Source organism: Bos indicus x Bos taurus, chromosome 5 (assembly GCF_003369695.1).
Source record: "Bos indicus x Bos taurus breed Angus x Brahman F1 hybrid chromosome 5, Bos_hybrid_MaternalHap_v2.0, whole genome shotgun sequence".
NCBI classification, from domain to species: Eukaryota; Metazoa; Chordata; class Mammalia; order Artiodactyla; family Bovidae; genus Bos; species Bos indicus x Bos taurus.
In genome coordinates this window covers 19,056,776-19,077,146 of record NC_040080.1, presented here as the reverse complement: position 1 = coordinate 19,077,146, position 20,371 = coordinate 19,056,776, and the positions used below count along the sequence as shown (strand labels likewise).

Sequence of the window (20,371 nt, the reverse complement as noted above, 5' to 3'; positions counted from 1 at the left end):
TTAGAGTTCAAGAGTATTCATCAGGATTTCAGGAATCTTTTAAAGCTGACATAACTAAGTATTTTAACTGGAAGTGAAGGTGCTATTTGTACATGATTTAAAAGCCACATAATCTCTGTGCCAAAAATCAAGGAAGCACTCAAAGATTTAAGACAGATGAATTATGACAACACTAGACAGCCTGAAAGGGCTTCCATGAATGGAAGGGGTAGTCGAAAACAAATTTTGGACCAGAAATCTAACATATTCTTTTTCAGGCTGTGAGTTCTACCTGGAAATAGCAAGTAGGCAGGATAACAGAGTCATAACTTCTGAGCACTCCCTACACCCTGCTAAATTCACATTCAGTTGTTTAGGTCAGTAACCTAGAATACTAATCCATTACTTAACTGACAAAGCTATTAAATTCACCACATGTAGAATCTTAAAAAAAAAAAAGACCACATAATTCTAAATGCTTTAAAATACTCAACTCATTGTAAATCTATTTTTCAATATTTTAAATAGGACATTAAAAAAAAAGACTGCAGCAAGAGGGCTTTGGTCACATTGGACTGCTGCCCATCATAAATGTAGGTCTATCTCCACATCAGAAAGGTCTTCTTAAACTTAAAGGAAAAAAATAAAAAATAAAAAATCACTGGCTTATTTGTCCCACAGGTCCCAAAAATGTAGAAAGAAATAATTGCCCAAATTTTGAGAATAGGGCGATTAGTAATGAAAATCTGTAGTACCAAGGGTCAAACAATTCTCAAGAATTATACAAAATACTTAAAAAGTCTTTATTAAGGCTGGGTTATAACTCACACATCTAGAAATTATCAAGTATCAAAAAACCAGGCATAATGTAAGAATCCATTCTTTTGAGAATATATATGTGTTTCCTATCTGCTCACCTGCTTCCCATCAAAATAAATTTTATGTTTCCTATCAAACCATCCCTCTTTAATATCCTCAGCAATCCTTTTCCCCCTCAAATTTGTTTCTAAGACTTGTCTCACTTTTAATCCCAGATAGCAAAAACAAATTTTCTCCAAAGATGTCCTCTTTGGAGAATGACTAGGAACCAGTAACATTTCTTTCCCAGGTCCCTCATCAGTGGTCCAGAAAGAAACAAAAGGGGACTACTTTAACATGTGCCTCATTATCACTGAGCACTGCTGACAGTCATGTGTCTGAAAAAAAGGGAGAGGGAGAGAGAGAAAAGGAGAAAGAGATGAGGAAAGTAGAAAGCAAACAAACAAGCATTCAGATTATGACTGTTAATTTTAAAGACATCTTTTATTGAAGGCAATGACTGGCTAGCTTCTGCTCTAAGTGCCTTTAAAAACTATAGAATCTGGAGTGAAGATAACCAACTCTATCCCCAAAAGGAGGTAAGATATAACAAACACCGAAAAATGTGATGCCACTAAATACTTCTAATTAAACTCCTTACATTTTATAAATGCTGGTATTTGAGCTCAGCATGTTAGGAGTACATTCTCTTTACCTTTTCTATAGTTTACAGTGGTAGGATGAGGTAGCCTGATGGCACATGTGTTAATTGTTACTAGTAATATATCTTGGGAACTTGATTATCCCCTTTTGTATTCAGCTCCCAAGCAAACTTGGTTTACTTAATACTTGATGCATAAGGCCTCAGTATTGGAAGCAAAAAGATATAAATATATTTTTCTCATTTAGCATGAAAAGTTTTATGAAATTTTTTCCCTTACTATTATCCAAGTATGAAATACTATCTCTATACATTTTCTTCCCCCCATAAGATAGCAATCTACTCTGAAATAGTTAAAGATATATATGGAGAGAAAAGAAAAGTGGGGAAGTGTATCATTTTAGTCATTATTAATGAAGCCAGTCATAAAAATTTACTGCAGTTTTCCAGCAACAGACTAGTAATGACAAGGCGAGAGGGGAAGCAAGGTATCTTTGTGGTGTCCTTTAAATGTCAAGTCTCACTTTCTACTTTGAAAAAGAGTAAACTTTTTAACAGCTCCAGGTTAAAGTCAACTATATAAGTCTGTTCCAATCTACTTTGGCAAAGTAGAGCAGGTGACATAACTACATGGTATCTAGAACTTTTTTATGTAAAATTCAAAATATAAATATATATTTATATAACCTTAAATAAAATTTAAAGCTATAGAATAATAAATTACAAAGAAGGAAACAGTGTTAAACTCACCGAATACAGAAAACTCTGAAGAAACCAACAGGGTAAGTAAATTAAGGTTCTTCATTCATTATCAAAGGTAGATAATGAAAGGACAGCAAAGGCAAACACAGAAAGTGAACAGACCTATTGCAACAACGACCCCATATCTGATTCAAATCCAAGCTCTACTATTTCTCCACTGTGTAACCCCAGGCTAGTTACTGAACCTCTCTGTGCCACAGGTTCTTTAAAATAAGAATAGTAGAAGTAATTCCTTTATAAAGTTGTGATGAGAATTAACTTTGTTAACATTAGTTTGGAAGTGCCCGGCAAATAATAAGGACTTAATAATTTTTAATCATCTCTGCTATCCATCTTCCTCTTTTGCACAAAGGAGACTGAGAGTCAAAATAACAAGAAATTTCCATTAGAGTAAGAAATACTACCTTGTTCAAAGCTATATCCCCCAGCACTATCTGGAATATAGTAGATACTCATTATTATTATATTGAAATTTGAACTTGTCTCACCATGGAAGGGGCGGGACACACAACTCAGCATGTGGAATCTTACTCAGTTCTCCAAACAAGGATCAAACTTTTGCCCCATGCACTGGAGTTTTAACCACCGAACCACCAGGGAAATTCCTCTCACCATTTTTTAAGACACAGAGCATGTGTTTTACGTAATGTCTGAAGACATTCTGCCTAAAACAAGATGTAAATAACTAAAACACCAGAGGTAAATCAAATCATTAACATCTAAGAAAAAGGAAGAACAGAAATTAATGAACTAAAAGCAAATTCCCTGGTCAGGGAGCTAAGGTCCCGCATGTGGCGAGGTTCAGCAAAATAACTGTGCTTCCATAATGGAGTGGTTATCACATTCACCTCACACCTAAAAGGTCCTCAATTTGAAGCCAGGCAGAAACAGGCTTTTTTGGGGGGCTTCTCTGGCGGCTCAGACAGTAAATAATCTGCCTGCGATGCAGAAGTCCTGGGTTTGATCCCTGGGGTTGGGAGGATCCCCTGAAGGAAATGGCTACCCACTCCAACTCCTGCCTGGAGAATTCGAGGGACGGAGGAGCCTGTTGGGCTACAGTTCATGGGGTTGCAGAGAGTCGGACACGACTGAGTAACTAACAATAACTAAAAATCTAAAGAAAAGAATGGCCAAGATAAAAGTAGGTTCCTAGAAAACTAACGTGTTTGTAAAAAGAAATATAATTTTTAAACTGAAAGTTTTCTGCAGCAGTATCTAACAGACTGCAAAGGTTTATCTTCAACAGACACTTGAATCAGTTTCGTTCAGTCATTCAGTCGTGTCCGACTCTTTGTGACCCCATGGACTGCAGCACACCAGGCTTCCCTGTCCATCACCAACTCCCGGAGTTGACTCAAACTCATGTCCATTGAGTAAGTGATGCCATCTAACCATCTCATCCTCTGTCGTCCCCTTCTCCTTCTGCCTTCAATCTTTCCCAGCATCAGGGTCTTTTCAAATGAGTCAGTTCTTCCCATCAGGTGGCCAAAGTATTGGAATTTGAGCTTCAGCATCAGTCCTTCCAGTGAATGTTCAGGACTGATTTCCTTAGGATTGACTGGTTTGTTCTCCTTGCAGTCCAAGGGACTTTCAAGAGTCTTCTCCAACACCACAGTTCAATAGCATAAATTCTTTGGCGCTCAGCTTTCCTTATAGTCCAACTCTCACATCCATACAGGACTACTGGAAAAACCACAGCTTTGACTAGACGGACCTTTGATGGCCAAGTAATGTCTCTGCTTTTTAATATGCTGTCTAGGTTGGTCGTAACGTTTCTTCCAAGGAGCAGGCGTTTTTAAATTTCATGGCTAGAGTCACCATCTGCAGTGATTTTGGAGCCCAAAAAAGATAAAGTCTGTCACTGATTCCATTGCTTCCCCATCTATTTGCCATGAAGTGACGGGACCAGATGCCAAGATCTTGGTTTTCTGCATGTTTTAAGCCAACTTTTTCACTCTCCTTTTATCAAGAGGCCATGGTTCCAAGTGAATAAAAGTAATTACTTAATCTCCAGTTTCATCACTGTGTGCCTTGGGTTATTAGAATCCCTTTCTGGAAAGGTAGTCTTAATTGATTTCTGCCCTATCTATGCCAAGTAACCAAGTCTCTGAAGGTCTATTGTTGGCAACATGCTCTCTGGAATTAATTTTTGTATTGGGGAAGTTTATTTGATTTGTAAGCAATTAAAATATCTCTACTTAACTTGAGCAGGAAAAATAATAATGGATGTATATAGGATCATGCACAGAATTGAAAAAAAAAAAAAAATGATGTAAAAACCAGGGTAAAAAAAAACACCAGGGCCATTCTGGGAATCCAGGAAGCAAGAACAACCTATAAACTCAACAAGGTGCCACACCAAAAATAACTAAATTCCAAAATTACTCCTTCTATCCTTGAGTCAAACAAACTTTCATCAGGTCCAACATTTCAACTTTTTATTAAGGAAAATTCTAAATAGAAAATAAAAATATAATAAATCCAATGTACTATCACCTGGTTTCAACAATTATCAATACATGCCCAAACTTGTCAGAGTAGTCTTGCTCATCCCTGTCCTCTTGATCCTTTTCCTTTCCCTAAAGGTAATCATCGTTGTTCTTGTTGTTTAATCTCTAAGTCACATCCAACTCTTTGTGATTCTATGAACTACAGTCCACCAGACTCCTCTCTTCATGGGATTTTCCAGGCAAGAGTACTGGGGTAGGTTGCCATTTCCTTCTCCAGGGGATCTTCCTGACCCAGGGATCAAATCCGCATATCCTGCATTGGCAGGCGGATTTTTTACCACTGAGCCACCTTAGAAGCCCATACTTAGAAAATTACAGTTTATCCTTTTATTAATTATTTCTTAGACCAGCAAAAGTTAACACTCATATATCCTTAGAAAATGGTACCACACTATATATAATGCCCTTTTCTTAACAATAATTTCACCTAATAATACTGTGTTTTATCAAATAGATTTTCAGCATGTATTATAAAATAAAGACGCTTGGGCACCCACAATTTTCTTAACTGCAACACAAAAGGCACTAATCAAAAAAGGAAAAATATAAACTGTACTTAATTCGAAACTTTTACTGACCAGAAGACGTCATTAACAGAGTGAAAAAAGCAAGCCACAGATAAAAGATATTCATGGTACACATAATCCTATAAGATACTTGTTCCCAAAATATAAAACAACAAAACAAGAAGATACACCTCAATCAAAAATAAGTATAGAGAGGATTCTGGGAAGATAAAGGAGGAGGAAGCATCAGGACTCTGTCTCGTCATCTAGACAACCCCTCGTCAATTTGCTGAAGGACCACAACTTTCAGAAAAAGACTGGGATCATAAACGCAGTTAAATTTTGATCAATTTCAGAACAGCAGCAACTACTCATCCCCCATTCTCTAGCCATACTGTGCACTTGGTTCTGGAGCAGCTGATACACCCTGCAGGAGTCAGGGTGGGTACAATGACCTGCCCTCAAAATATCTGGGATCTCTGCTCTGATGGCTGGATGCAGCTTCTGATCATAGAGGTGCAGACAAAGAGGCCATAGTACTTTTTGTTATACCATTCCCTCCACTGGGCTTCCCAGGTAGTGCTAGTGGTAAAGAACTCACCTGTCAATGCAGGAGACATAAAAGACTTGGGTTTGATCTCTGGGTCAAGAAGATTCCCTAGAGGAGGGCATGGCAACTCACTCCAGTATTCTTGCCTGGAGAATCCCATGGACAGAGGAGTCAGGCAGGCTACCGCCCATGGGGTTGCAAAGAGTTGGACATGACTGAGTAACTGAGCATGACAATGACATTAAAAGAAACTATGGGGGGCGGTGGAGATAAATTTGGAGCAGATATATTTATATATAATATAACTGATTCACTTTGCTGTATACCTGAAACTAACACAACATTATAAATCAACTATGAAAATCCCATGGACGGAGGAGCCTGGTAGGCTGCAGTCCATGGGGTTGCTAAGAGTCGGACACAACTGAGCGACTTTACTTTCACTTTTCACTTTCATGCACTAGAGAAGGAAATGGCACTGTTCTTGCCTGGAGAACCCCAGGGACGGCGGAGCCTGGTGGGCTGCCGTCTATGGACTCAGACACGACTGAAGCAACTTAGCAGCAGCAGCATACCTAATAAAAAAAATTTTTTAAGGGGGGAAACTACTTAAAGATACTCAAAGAATGAAAAAAGGCAAGGAAACAATGTGTGAACAAAATGTTAATATCAGCAGACAGAACACATAAAAAGAAACCAATAAGTAATTCTGGAGCTGAAAAGAACAATAACAGAAATGAAATTGACATAAAGGAATTCAAAGTGGATTTGAGCAGACAGAACAATCAGTAAACTTATGCATTGTTGGACTCCCAGGAAGACTGTGGGGAGGATCATATTTGAAAAAATAGCGGCTGAAAACTTCTCAAATTGGATGAAAGACATGAATATAAACATTCAAGAAGCTCAACAATCTCCACCTTTTGACAGACACATGGTGAAATGCACTATAATCAATCTTTCAAAAGACAAAGAAAATTTTGAAAAAAGCGAGAGAGAAGCAAATCACCACATTCTATGGATCCTCAATAAAATCACTGGCAGATTTCTCATCAGAAACTTTGGAGGCCAGAAGATAGGAAGTTTGTATCTTCCAACTGCTAAAAGAAAAAACTGCCAACTAAGACTCCCAGCAAAATTCTAATTCAAAAAAGACGCATTCACAGAAAAGCAAACATTGAATGAGTTTATGAGCTGCAAAGTGAAAAGACAGGACATGTGTCAGTTAACTCAAAGTAGTATGCAAAAATAAATCTCTCAATAAAGGTATATAAATAGTGTTTATTATTATTTCTTTTTTTAAGTTATTATTTCTCCACTTAATTCCTCATCTGTTTCCTCATCTATAAAATGATACTATTACCTTCCTTATAAGATGGTACGATATTTAAATAATTAAAAAATATTCAAAATGTGAAAAAAAAAAAAAAAACCAACTAGGAATTCCTGGATTCATATGATGTACATCAATGAAGTCTTTAATATAAAATTAGATTCAATGTTATAAGGAAACAAGAGTTTCTCAAGATTTTATCATGTTAAGATGATAAAGGTAGTATTTGTGAATGACAGAGGGCTGGAGAGGAAAGACTGTGAAAAAGAGATATGGGGCTGTTGTGTCATGAAAATGTTGGGCCCTAAGACCCTGATCCAGGACAGTGAAAAGTTGAAGTTAGAATAGTTGTGGCTTAGAAGGAAAAAGCAACAATATTTTGTGGTATAAATGGCTCTTAAGAATGGATTAAAAGGCCAAAAGGCAATGTTAGAGAGACAGAAAAACTGAAATAAGAAGACTGTTTTAGGGGGAAAACATGGATTCGGTTTTGACAGACTGGCATGGAAACAGTTGAGAACAAAGTAAAAACGTCCATTAGGCACCTAAGAAAAAACCAAGCACAATGGTTTTCAACCTATGAAACTTCTGAAAAATAGTGATCTTCTAACCTCCCAAATCTTTCTGTAATGTGCCTATCTGACAGAAGCTAGGTCACATGAGGAACACAGGGGACTCTTGGAAATGCAGCCTTTAGTATTTCAACCTTTAAAACACAGAAACATACACCAGAACCCTGTGGAAGTTGTGTTTAGTGAGCTAAATACCACACTGTCCTTGAGATCTCTTCTCACTCAGACTTCAAGAACATGCTTCTAACATAAAGTATCTTGAGTTTTTATTTTCAACAACAGTTGTATGGGCCTTACAATTATAAAGTTGTAAAAGCATGTAACAGATACTAGATAAAAGATTTCAAGAGAAATCTATCTGTTATAGGTACAGGAGGGTGCAGTGACATCCAATTCCTTTCATAATAATTTTACATTTATTTGTGTGATCAACTGATGAATGTTAATGTCTAATTTTACATGCCATACCAATTAACTAGCACAAAGTGGGTACTCAATATTTAATGAACGAATAACACACGCTCTACCCCAGATTTTTCTGAATCTGTGTAAGGTGCTGGAACTGGGCACATGTATTAAAAAAAAAAAAAAACTGGACTGAAAATAACATGGTATGCATTTTTCTTATAAAGGTAGTAACTACTTATTAATTCAAGTGAAATAATTTAGAAATATTTCTAATGCAGTTATTTGTACAGAAACAATAACTGCCGAAAGATAATGAGAATGCAATAAAAAATGTTAAGAGGACTTAGATAAAGAGACAGTGATTGCTAAAAGATTCTACTTATTTAAACCCAAGAGACCATGGTATAAATCAGGCAAGATTCTGGATCTATTATTAACTAGCTCATGAATGAAACTACCCTACAATAGCAGACCTGTACTTTGCTTTACTATTGTGCGAGCTCAGTTGCTCAGTCAAACTGGACTCTTTGTGGCCCCATGGACTGTAACTCGCCAGGCAAGAATACTGGACTTGGGTGCCATTTCCTCCTTCAGGGGATATTCCCAACCCAGGGACTGAAACCACTTCTCCTGCATCTCCTGCATTGGCAAGTAGATTCTTCACCACTAGCACCACCAGTAACCACCTTTCCCTAACAGAGGTGACCAATTTAGCTGTAACAAATCCTAACTTTTCCAAAGGAAAGATGTCCTGAAAGATAGTCCCAAAGAATTTCCAACACATTTCCAAATATCCTCCCCTTGTAATCCGAAAACAATATGAACTATTAGAAATATTTTTTTAAAAACTCATCAGTTAAGACACTTTTATTCACTAAAAATACTATTAATATTTTACACTATACATATAAAGTATTTGCTAAAGAAAAAAGAAAAGAAGAATCGCACATGGATTTTGATTAATTTACTAGACAGACCACTGACTGGAGTACAGATTCCTTTAGAGGCATCTTAAAAACAAGGCTTTTAAAAAACTAGAGGACAATAATAATGGGGAAAAAGTAGTAGGTTATCTTTAACTTCCCTCACAACTATTTAATAAATAATATAATGAGGGATTTAATAAATACTGCTGTTTTCATTTCTTCTGTAAGATATACTAGATTTTTAGACTAGATGATACTCAGTAATGATAAAGCCTATTATCAGATCCTTTGACCTAATTATTCCTAAAACAAAAAGAATCACCAAATTCTAGGTAAAAATCCAAACTGTTACTTAACTATAGACTTACCCAGGTTTCCTTGTTCAACTGTTAGCACCAACTCATCCATCACCACAGCCCTAAAGTCCAGTTCCTCCTCACAACATTTGGCCTTTAACGCTCGTAAGATCTCTTTTTGGGGATAATCTTCCCTGATTCGACGATCTGTCAAGAACCACAACTTGGCAGCCACAGAGCTACACATCTTGATCTGCTGTTCTTCCTTTCCTGGGATTACTTCGTCCTAAATATAGACTCCTCCTAGATGGAAAAGAATAATACACATACAAAGTAAATCAAGAAATCTTATTTTTTTTTCCTCTCACACACACAAATAAACACTACAATTATATACTAACCATAAAAAAAATAGGAAAAACTATATCCCTGTATCTTTTCCATCACTACAAACTCAAAGAAATAATGTACATTTGTGCAGTTACTGTTCAATTGCTTTCCTTATTCCATACATGTATGTATAATTTGCTGGGCTTCCCAGGAAGTGCTAGTAGTAAAGAACCTGGCTGCCAATGCAGGAGACACAAGAGACTCAGATTCTACGCCCTGGGTCGGGATGGTACCCTTGAAGAGGACATGGCAGCCACTCCAGTATTCTTGCCTGGAGAATCCCATGGACAGAGGAGCTTGGTGGGCTACAGTCCACAGGGTTGCAGAGTTGGACACGACTAAGCACACACAGCACGTGTATAATTTATTATAAACATCTTTATAGGTATGTTTAAAAATGAGAAGGTAGTACCTATATTACTAGATGAGCATCACTACTGATGTCAATCACCATTTAATCAAAATTAAAATTTGAGAATGAATGTGGCGGAAAATTTTTAAATAACCAAAATAAATGCCAAAGCTCTTCAGTAAAATTTATTTTTCAGTCAAGAGACAGCATGCTCTTACTCAATGTTTTTATTCTATCTTTAAATAGAATTTTTATTAAACAAACATAGCTTGTTTACTAGAATGCCACCAAAAAAGAGAGTGCTACTTCTCAAGAGTTTATATCATGAGTAAGAGAATTAGAAATCATTTTCATGAAAAGTAGCAAAAAGTTACAAGTTTTACTAACAAGCATTAATAGGTGATTTTAACAAATAAAAGATTTCTAGTATTATTCCACATGACATGGCAAAACTAACGCAAAAGGAAAGAACAAGGGGAAGCAATGGCCCTACACATAGATTGCTTCATAGCAGCTACAACTGGTACCATTCGTGTGCTTTTGCCAGTCTAAACCAGAAGGGCCTGCTCCACAGATGCACACAGTAAGAGCAGAACATCAAGGGACAGAGGCACTACCATATGCTTACACACAAAAAACACTCACACCACCCACTCTGTCAAGACCTTGACCCACCTGCCCCAGGACCCACCGTCTCAAAGGCATCAATCACTGGATACCAGTAAATAAGCACAAGAAAGAGGTTTAGAGCTCAATTTACACACTAGGAATGTGGAATGTGGGCTTCCAGACCACTGGAAAAGGTCTCACTTAGAAGAAAAAGCTCCACAAGTCACACCAGAGAGATGCCCAGTTTCCAATGAGAGGGAAACTATTAATATAAAAATGCCCTTAAAGTGTTTACAATGGTAACATTTGAAACACCCACTCATTGACTTCCAATACTCAATATCTCTGTGCCTCGACTCATGCTGAAGTCTAGACCACTGTCTGTTTTTATGATTGATTTCACTGCATGAAACTGCCCTGCATTACTAGTTCAGTTGTGGCCCCAGTAGAAATCAGGATGGGGCTGTGGTAGCCACTGGTAAGTGGGAAGCAGTTATGGTAAAATCAGCTCTCAGGAAAATGCCCACGCCACAAGAGTAATACACGATGCTTCCAATGATTCTATAATCACACAATAAAAGGCATCCCAAGACTGCTGTCTCATACAGTCTGCAGACTCCTAAGAGATGGTGCTTGTGAGCCTACCTTTTGTCTGGCCTCATGGCCACAGCTCTGACAGCCTCACGTAGTAAAGTTTGGGTGTTTCTATGCTGGTACACAACCAACAACTAACTACATGCTCAGATTAGGCTCCCTATCTCTTTTCATTTTCTTTTTAATGAAGAGGCTCTAAATCCTCTTGCACCCAGGGTTCTAAGAAAGAAAACGATGTTCCCTCTCTGTCAGGGTGAGGTGAAGTAAAGATTGCCAAAACTGGACCCCAGCTTTTCAAGAAGGGGTGCTTGAACCCCCTAATGTAGAACTGGAAGAATGCTATTACCCTGCAGAAGAAGGTAGAGACTACATTGATGATGTCAATGGCTATGGATCCTCAAAGCCCACCTAAGTGGCAGACAACATGGGGGTTATCAGCCTGTGCTGCACTGATGTATCTTCATGCAGAATACTTAAAAATCTTCAGAATATTATGTTATGCCCTGGTTTTTTTGTAAAGTTTTGCAAAGGTATGTGGTAACACTGTGTTCCAACTCAGTCTTCCTGTACACCAAGTAAATGGCATCACCAGGTTATAAAAGGCAAAGTGTGCTTAACCATCCTTAGCTTACTGTTCCATTGGTGTTGGTATCTTCAAATGACACCTGTCTAGATTTTTACCTACTACAATATTAGTCATCTTCAGAGACCACTTATTGCCAGGGAGTCAAAGGGTACAACCTCTTCTTTGCCCAATGGTCCACTCCGGTTTTCATAGGAAGGTAAGTGGCTTGGTGCTCAGGGATGCTGCTACAGTGGCTGTTGGTCTTTTTCAGGCTGTTCCATTGGAGTCTACATCTAACCATGTGACAGTGTAACCCAGGAAACAGGCAGGTGAGACGCCAACCACAAAGGCACAGGCTCTGTGTCCCCAACTGTCCCCACCCATATGGCCCCTCCTGGCCTGAGAGGCCACCAACACATTCCTACGGGCCAGAGACCAATAGATTGGTGTCTCCTTCCCTATTATTTTAAAACATCTACTTTTCCTTTTTCCCAACCTCTTAACATGAAGGAAAACGATAAAAAGTCAAAAGTATAACCGTAAATCTACATAGTCTAGGAGCCCAAAATATGGCAATAGAAGGACTACCTTGAAGTTCAAATCATATTCACTATTTTAAAAGACAGGAGGGAATTCCCTGGCGGTCCAGTGGTTAAGACTCTGCTTCCACTGCAGGGGGCACGGAGTGAATCCCTTGTTGGGTAACTAAGAACTTGCAAGCTGTGTCACATAGCAATCAATCAATCAATCAATGACAAGAAAGGGTCCCTTGTAAAATAAAATGGTTTCCCCCTTTTCCCCTGACATTTAACTGAGTAAGTCCGGCTACCCAATAACATATCTGTATGAGAAGAGTTTATTCTCCAAAAGTGTAAGATAAACACAGCATTTGCAAATGCCCACATACACATAGGAGCTTATTTTTCCTCTTAGAATGTAAAATCAGATCTAACTCTCATCCTCTTCATCTAAAAGTACCAAGGAAAATGATATATAAATATCAGATCCTAAGTGAATGCTAAAATAGTGTTTTTGAAATAGAAGAAATTTATAAAATTTTATATTATAAAATTATAATATTATTATAAATTTTAAATTAGAGAGTTTTCCTGTGAAAATTATGGATAAACACACAAATTTATCTTTATCTGCTATCTTCCAATAGTCCAGGCAAGGCTAATTAAATGAGAATCCTAAGATGCTTCTTCATTCATTTTTCTTGAGAGGCCTCTTCCCAATGGTAATTATTCTGCTAAGGAAAAAGCAAAATCACAGTCTACCATCTGATTATATTAAGGACATTTTTTACTACTAGAAAAATTCTTTATTCCAGATAAGATACATCAAATGAACTCAGACTAAAAAGACAGAAAAGGAAAAAATGTTGGAAAAAACATATATACACTTACATAAAAACTAGGATTTACTCCATTTGGCAATTACTACAGATGTGCTTTCAATGACATCATTCTGTCCTGGATGTGAAATACAGGAGCTGGATCCGGTTTATACACACAAATAACAAATGTGTGAACAGTCAGTCTTTGCCTATTATCTTCTCTAACTCTTTTCTCCTGTCAGCTCTCCTCCTGTACATAATCCCCAGGGCTTCATTCTTAAATCTTTCTTTCCCTTCTCTAGAAAAGTCATTCTCAGCCCAGTTTCAACTACTATCATTGACCTACTAAATATATTTTTCCAACCAGGAGTTGAACTGAATTTCAGATCATCTTTTAATGTGCCTAATGGGCATCCCTAACTCAGTGCTCCCACTACTGCCTCAGTTAAGCAAGCAAAGAACTATAGTACATATTTATTGAATCACTGGATTTGCACAGTTCCAAGCCATGCTGTTTAAGAGTTAACTGTGTGTGTGTGTGATGATATATATTATAAACAGATGATCTAATAGAATCACAATGTTTAAAGATGTTGAATGGCATGCCTTATCAAACTCCAAATTGAATAATGAATTATTTTAAAACTGAAAGTTAAATGAACACTGCTGCTGCTGCTAAGTCAATTCAGTCCTGTCCGACTCTGTGTGACCCCACAGACGGGAGCGCACCAGGCTCCCCCATTCCTGGGATTCTCCAGGCAAGAACACTGGATTGGGTTGCCATTTCCTTCTCCAATGCATGAAAGTGAAAAGTGAAAGTGAAGTCGATCAGTCCTGTCTGACTCTTCGAGACCCCATGGACTGCAGCCCACCGGGCTCCTCCATCCATGGGATTTTCCAGGCAAGAGTACTGGAGTGGGGTGCCATTGCCTTCTCTGAAATGAACACTACCTTCAAATTAAACCTTGGGTATTACTAGTCAAAGCTATGGTTTTTCCAGTAGTCATGTATGATATGAGAGTTGGACTATAAAGCAAGCTGAGAGCCAAGGAATTGATGCTATTGAACTGTGGTGTTGGAGATGACTCTTGAGAGTCCCTTGGACTGCAAGGAGATCCAACCAGTCCATCCGAAATGAAATCAGTCCTGAATATTCACTGGAAGGACTGATGCTGAAGCTGAAACTCCAATACTTTGCCCACCTAATGGGAAGAACTGACTCATTTGAAAAGACCCTGATGCTGGGAAAGACTGAATGTGGGAGGAGAAGGGGACAAGTGAGGATGAGATAGTTGGATGGCATCACCGATTCGATGGACTTGAGTTTGAGCAAGCTCCGGGAGTTGGGAGTTGGTGATGGACACGGAAGCCTGGCGTGCTGCAGGCCATGGGATCCCAAAGAATCAGACACAACTGAGCAACTAAACTGAACTGATTACAGTAACCATTTACAGATTAAGAAACGTACATTAATACAATTAAGAAATGCACCTATTTTTTTTTATTAAGTGATACTAAACAGCATAGCCTGAATATCCAAAGATGTTCTTTCAGTCCCAACAACCTACTAAATCATACTACCCACCTATCATACTACCCAAATCATACTACCTACCTATATTGACTTCAATTAAAACTTTTAACACCTACTTTCTTATGCTTAAGGTTTTTAACCAATGATCTGATTATCAATGCTTTTCTCTCAATAAATTCTAATGCTTCCCTCCTCCCCTCCAAGCCCAACAAAACACAATTTGGAATATATATGAAATTTATCCTTTTCCCTTTCCTTGTCTTATCCAAAGGTCTCTATAAGAGGTGGGACTGTATTACTGTTAAAAATAAGAGTGGGAATAAGAGGCAGAGGGACAAAAGCATTAAGAAGGATGAGAGAAAGGAAGAAACGCTTTAGTATGTATATGTGGTGGTGGAGTGTGCGATTTATTAAAGATACAGAAAATAAAGAACTAAAGAGCCCCTGGATGACAGTAAAAGTGGAGAGTGAAAAATCTGGCTTAAAACACAACATTCATAAAACTAAGATCATGGCATCCAGTCCCATCATTTCATGGCAAACAGATGGGTGTAAAATGGAAAAAGTGACAGACTTTCTTTTCTTGGGTTCCAAAATCACTGTGTATGGTGACTGCAGACTTAAATTGAAGAAAGTAGAGAAAACCACTTGACCATTCAGGTATGACCTAAATCAAATCCCTTATGATTATACAGTGGAAGTGAGGAATAGATTCAAAGGATTAGATCTGAAAGACAGAGTGACTAAAGAACTATGGACGGAGGTTTGTGACATTGTACAGGACGCAGTGATCAAGACCGCTCCCAAGAAAAAGAAATGCAAAAAAGCAAAATAGCTGTCTGAGGAGGCCTTACAAATAGCTGTGAAAAGAAGAGAAGCAAAAAGCAAAGGAGAAAAGGAAAGCTATACCCATGTGAATGCAGAGTTCCAAAGAATAGCAAGGAGAGATAAGATAGCCTTCTTCAGTGATCAGTGCAAAGAAATAGACGAAAACAATAGAATGTGAAAGACTAGAGATCTCTTCAAGAAAATCAGAGATACCAAGGAAACATTTCATGCATAGATTGGTACAATAAAGGACAGAAATAGTATGGGCCTAAAAGAAGAAGATATTAAGAAGAGGTGGATACACAGAAGAACTATACAAAAAAGATCTTCACGATCCAGATAATCACAAAGGTATGATCATTCACCTAGAGCCAGACATCCTGGAATGTGAAGTCAAGTGGGCCTTAGGAAGCATCACTATGAACAAAGCTAGTGCAGGTGATGGAATTCCAGTTGAGCTATTTCAAATCCTAAAAGATGATGCTGTGCAAGTGCTGCACTCAATATGCCAACAAATTTGGAAAACTCAGCAGTGGCCACGGAACTGGAAAAGGTCAGTTTTCATTCCAATCCCAAAGAAAGGCAATGCCAAAGAATACTCAAACTACCACACAATTGCACTCATCTCACACACTAGTAAAGTAATGCTCAAAATTCTCCAAGCCAGGCTTCAGCAATACGTGAACTGTGAACTTCCAGATGTTCAAGCTGGTTTCAGAAAAGGCAGAGGAACCAGAGATCAAATTGCCAACATCCACTGGATCATCGAAAAAGCAAGAGAGTTCCAGAAAAACATCTATTTCTGCTTTATTGACTATGCCAAAGCCTTTGACTGTGCGGATCACAATAAACTGTGGAAAATTCGCAAAGAGATGGGAATACCAGACCACCTGACCTGCATCTTGAGAAATCTGCATGCAGGTCAGGAAGCAACAGTTAGAACTGGACATGGAACAACGCTGGGTTGAAGGAAGCACAAGCTGGAATCAAGATTGCTGGGAGAAATATCAATAACCTCAGATATGCAGATGACACCACCCTTATGGCAGAAAGCGAAGAAGAACTAAAGAGCCTCTTGATGAAAGTCAAAGAGAGTGAAAAAGGTGGCTGAAAATTCAACATGCAGAAAACCAAGATCATGGCATCTGGTCCCATCACTTCATGGCAAATAGATGGGGAAACAATGGAAACAGTGACCGACTTTATTTTTCTGGGCTCCAAAATCACTACAGATGGTGATTGCAGCCATGAAATTAAAAGACACTTGCTCCCTGGAAGAAAAGTTATGACCAACCTAGACAGCATATTAAAAAGCAGAGACATTACTTTGCCAACAAAGGTCTGTCTAGCCAAAGCTATGGTTTTTCCAATAGTCATGTATGAATGTGAGACTTGGACTATAAAGAAAGCTGAGCACTGAAGACTTTATGCTTCTGAACTGTGGTGTTGGAGAAGACTCTTGAGAGTCCCTTGGACTTCAAGGAGATCCAACCAGTCCATCCTAAAGGAAATCAGTCCTGAATATTCACTGGAAGGACTGATGCTGAAGCTGAAACTCCAATACTTTGGCCACCTGATGGTAAGAACTGACTCATTTGAAAAGACCCCGATGCTGGGAAAGATTGAAGGAGTGAGGTGAAAGGGAGGACAGAGGATGAGATGGTTGGACAGCATCACCGACTCAATGGACATGAGTTTGAAAAAACTCCAGGAGTTGGTGATGTACAGGAAGGCCTGGCATGCTGCAGTCCATGGGGTCACAAAGAGTCAGACAAGACTGAGTGACTGAACTGAACTGATGGTGACTGCAGCCATGAAGTTAAAAGATGCTTGCTTCTTTGAAGAAAAGCTATAACTAACCTAGATGGCATATTAAAAAGCGGAGACATCACTTTGCTGACAAAGGTCTGAATAGTCAAAACTGTGGTCTTTTCAATATTCGTGTATGGATGTGAAAGTTGGAGCATAAAGAAGGTTGAGCACCAAAGAAATGATGCTCTCAAACTGTGGTGCTGGAGAAGACTCTTGAGAGTTCCTTGGACAGCAAGGAGATCAAACCAGTCCATCCTAAAGAAAATCAACCTGAATATTCATTGGAAGGACTGATGCTAATGCTGAATCTCCAATGCTTTATTACCCTGATGCAAAGAGCCAACTCATTGGAAAAGACCCTGATGATGGGAAGGATTGAAGGCAAAAGGAGAAGAGGGCGGTAGGAGATGACATGGTCAGACTGCATCACCAACTCAACAGACATGAATTTAAGCTAACTCCAGGATAGCGAAGCCTGGTGCTGCAGTCCAGGGGGTCTGAAAGAGTCAGACACGACTCAAGAGACTGAACAACAACCACAAAAGAAAATGAATGATAAAATGAAAATCTCAGAAGAGTCTCAAACAATCAGTTAGTAGTGTTGGGGGCTTCCCTGGTGGTCCAATGGCTAAGACTCTGTGCTCTCCACGCAGGGGGCGCAGATTCAATCTCTGGTCAAGGAACTAAATCCCACATGCCACAACTAAAGATGCCATCTTTCGCAACTAAGACCCAGGGCAGCCAAATCAATGAATAAATATAGTTTTCTGAAATACGCCTGTTACCCCATTACCCACAAAACGACTGTCCCTTTGAAACTTGTAGAGATACTTCCTCTACAATCTCATCCTTTAGTTAAGATCCCACTTTAACAATAGTATCACTGTTTGGACACCGTTTTCATTAGCACATTAACTTGAAGGTAGACTGAAATGCTTTGAAAGCAGGAGCAGGAGGTTAGGTATTAATCAAAGATTACAGTGATATAAAGTATGACAGTCCCCTCATTATTCTTCAAAGCGTATACCTCAAAAACAGAGCAAATAGCTAATTTTCCAAATTTTATATGACTCATTCATTCATACTCTCTCCATATAGCTCTTTAATCTGTAATACCCCTTTTTAAAAAAAGTATATACATGATTTGGGGGGTGAAAAATTGAGAGGACAGCCATTTTTCTGTACAGACTCAATAGGGACCCTCCATCAAAAGACATAAGAAAAACAGTAAAACACTGTCTACACAGAAACAGAAAACAATGAAGGTAATAAAGAAAGGGAACACTTTGAAATATATAAACAAGCATCTATAAATTCCCCTTTTTATACATATGCAAGACAAAAGCAAAACAATGCATACAAGTGGGGTTAAAAACATTCTCCATTTATAGTTCACAAAACATTTCCCACTTTGCCTTTTTTTTTTTTTTTTTTTAAAGATTTTTGTTGTTGTTGTGGACTATTTTTAGTCTTTATTGAAAATTTGCTACAATATTGCTTCTGTTTTATGTTTTGGTCTTTCGGTGGAAAGACATGTGGGAGCTTAACTTCTCCACCAGGTATCAAACATACACCCCTACACTGGAAGGGTAAGTCTTGACCACTGGACTGCCAGGGAAGTCCCTATATTTTGTTATTTAATCTGCACACAATTATGTGAATGTCATTTAGTCCGTACATAATTACGTGAGAAACACAGACATAACATATCCCATCTTAAAGGAACGACCTGCCCAAGATATCACAATAGCAGATCCAAGATCGGGATTCAAGTTTTTTAATTTCTCTGAACTATTTTGATACTTAAAGATATCGAAGGGAATTTAAATAAAGAAAATAAATTCACTTTTGAGTGATTACACGTACCAAATACAATGCTAAGACAGTTTATTTGTATCTTCTCATTTAATCCTCACAACCATCCTCATGACACATTATTATCATCATTTGGCAGGTGAAGCTAAACTAGCAGAGAGGTCACTTGTCTAAATTAGAAAGAGGAAGAGCCCAGAGTCACTTCAAATTCTACATACTCAATAGCAGAGACTGCCACTTGCTTCCCAATATCCACTATCTACTTACTCCTCAGCAATAATGTATCTGATATTTAGCTGAGCAAAGTGCCATAGGACTAAGAACCTTTATTTGTATTCCCTAGGTTTTCTCAACAACTTAATATGATCAAAGCACTGAGTCAAAGTATTGCACTCCAACTTCCAGGAAGCATACTAAAGGGATGTACTCTTCCTTGATCCTTGCTCCATGGTTGTTATGTATCTCTAACATCCATTTGGAGTAAGTCAACTCTAAAAAGCACAGCTACATGTTAGAAGACCTTGACTGCCCAGTGCCATAGCCTTAAGCTGTTTACTATCTCTTTTTCATGAGGAAGAAATAAGTTTAACTTATGTCAAAGATATCTGGGGATTCCTTTATAGTCAAAAAAGATAAACTACTAAATATACAAAAGTAAACATTCAATTGCATAATACATTTAATTAATGAGTGTCTACTATGCACTTTATCTGAAGACACTAAAAATCATGGTAAGAAATGAAGTCTGAGCCCTCAGAGAACTAAAAATGACCTGATGTTAAAATGTCATGAATAAGAAAAAGTGTTCAGTATGACTAAGCACTAGGAAAATGCAAACAAAAACATGAAACTACCTCCCACACAGGATGGTTACTATCAAAAAGAAAAAAAGAATAATAACAACAGAAAATAACAAGTATTGGGGAGGATGTGGAGAAACTGGAAGCCTTGCAAACTGTTGGTGGGAATGTTAAACAGTACAGCTGCTATGGAAAACAGTATGGCAGTTCCTCAAAAAATTAAAAATAGAATCAAAACACAATCCAGGAATTCCACTTTTAGGTATATACCCAAAAGAACTGAAAGCTGAGTCTTAAAGAGGTATTTGTACACACATGCAGCATTATTCATAAGAGCTCAAAGGTGGATGCAAGCCACCTTTATGCCAGATGAATAAATAAAAATGCAGTATACACACAATGCCTTTGAAAGACATCAGATTCTGTTACATG

General features: G+C 38.1%; 1 protein-coding gene across 6 annotated transcripts in view; it reads right to left on the bottom strand.

Moving 5' to 3' along the window:
• Positions 1-20,371, bottom strand: part of RIMKLB (ribosomal modification protein rimK like family member B) — a 47,204-nt gene that overhangs the window by 21,829 nt on the left and 5,004 nt on the right. For all 6 annotated transcript variants that reach the window (XM_027541247.1, XM_027541246.1, XM_027541245.1 and 3 more), the window contains one exon: positions 9,374-9,604. In XM_027541247.1, the coding sequence (XP_027397048.1) occupies positions 9,374-9,548 (175 nt within the window). In that variant the 5' untranslated portion in view covers positions 9,549-9,604. The remainder of the gene's footprint in view (positions 1-9,373; positions 9,605-20,371) is intronic.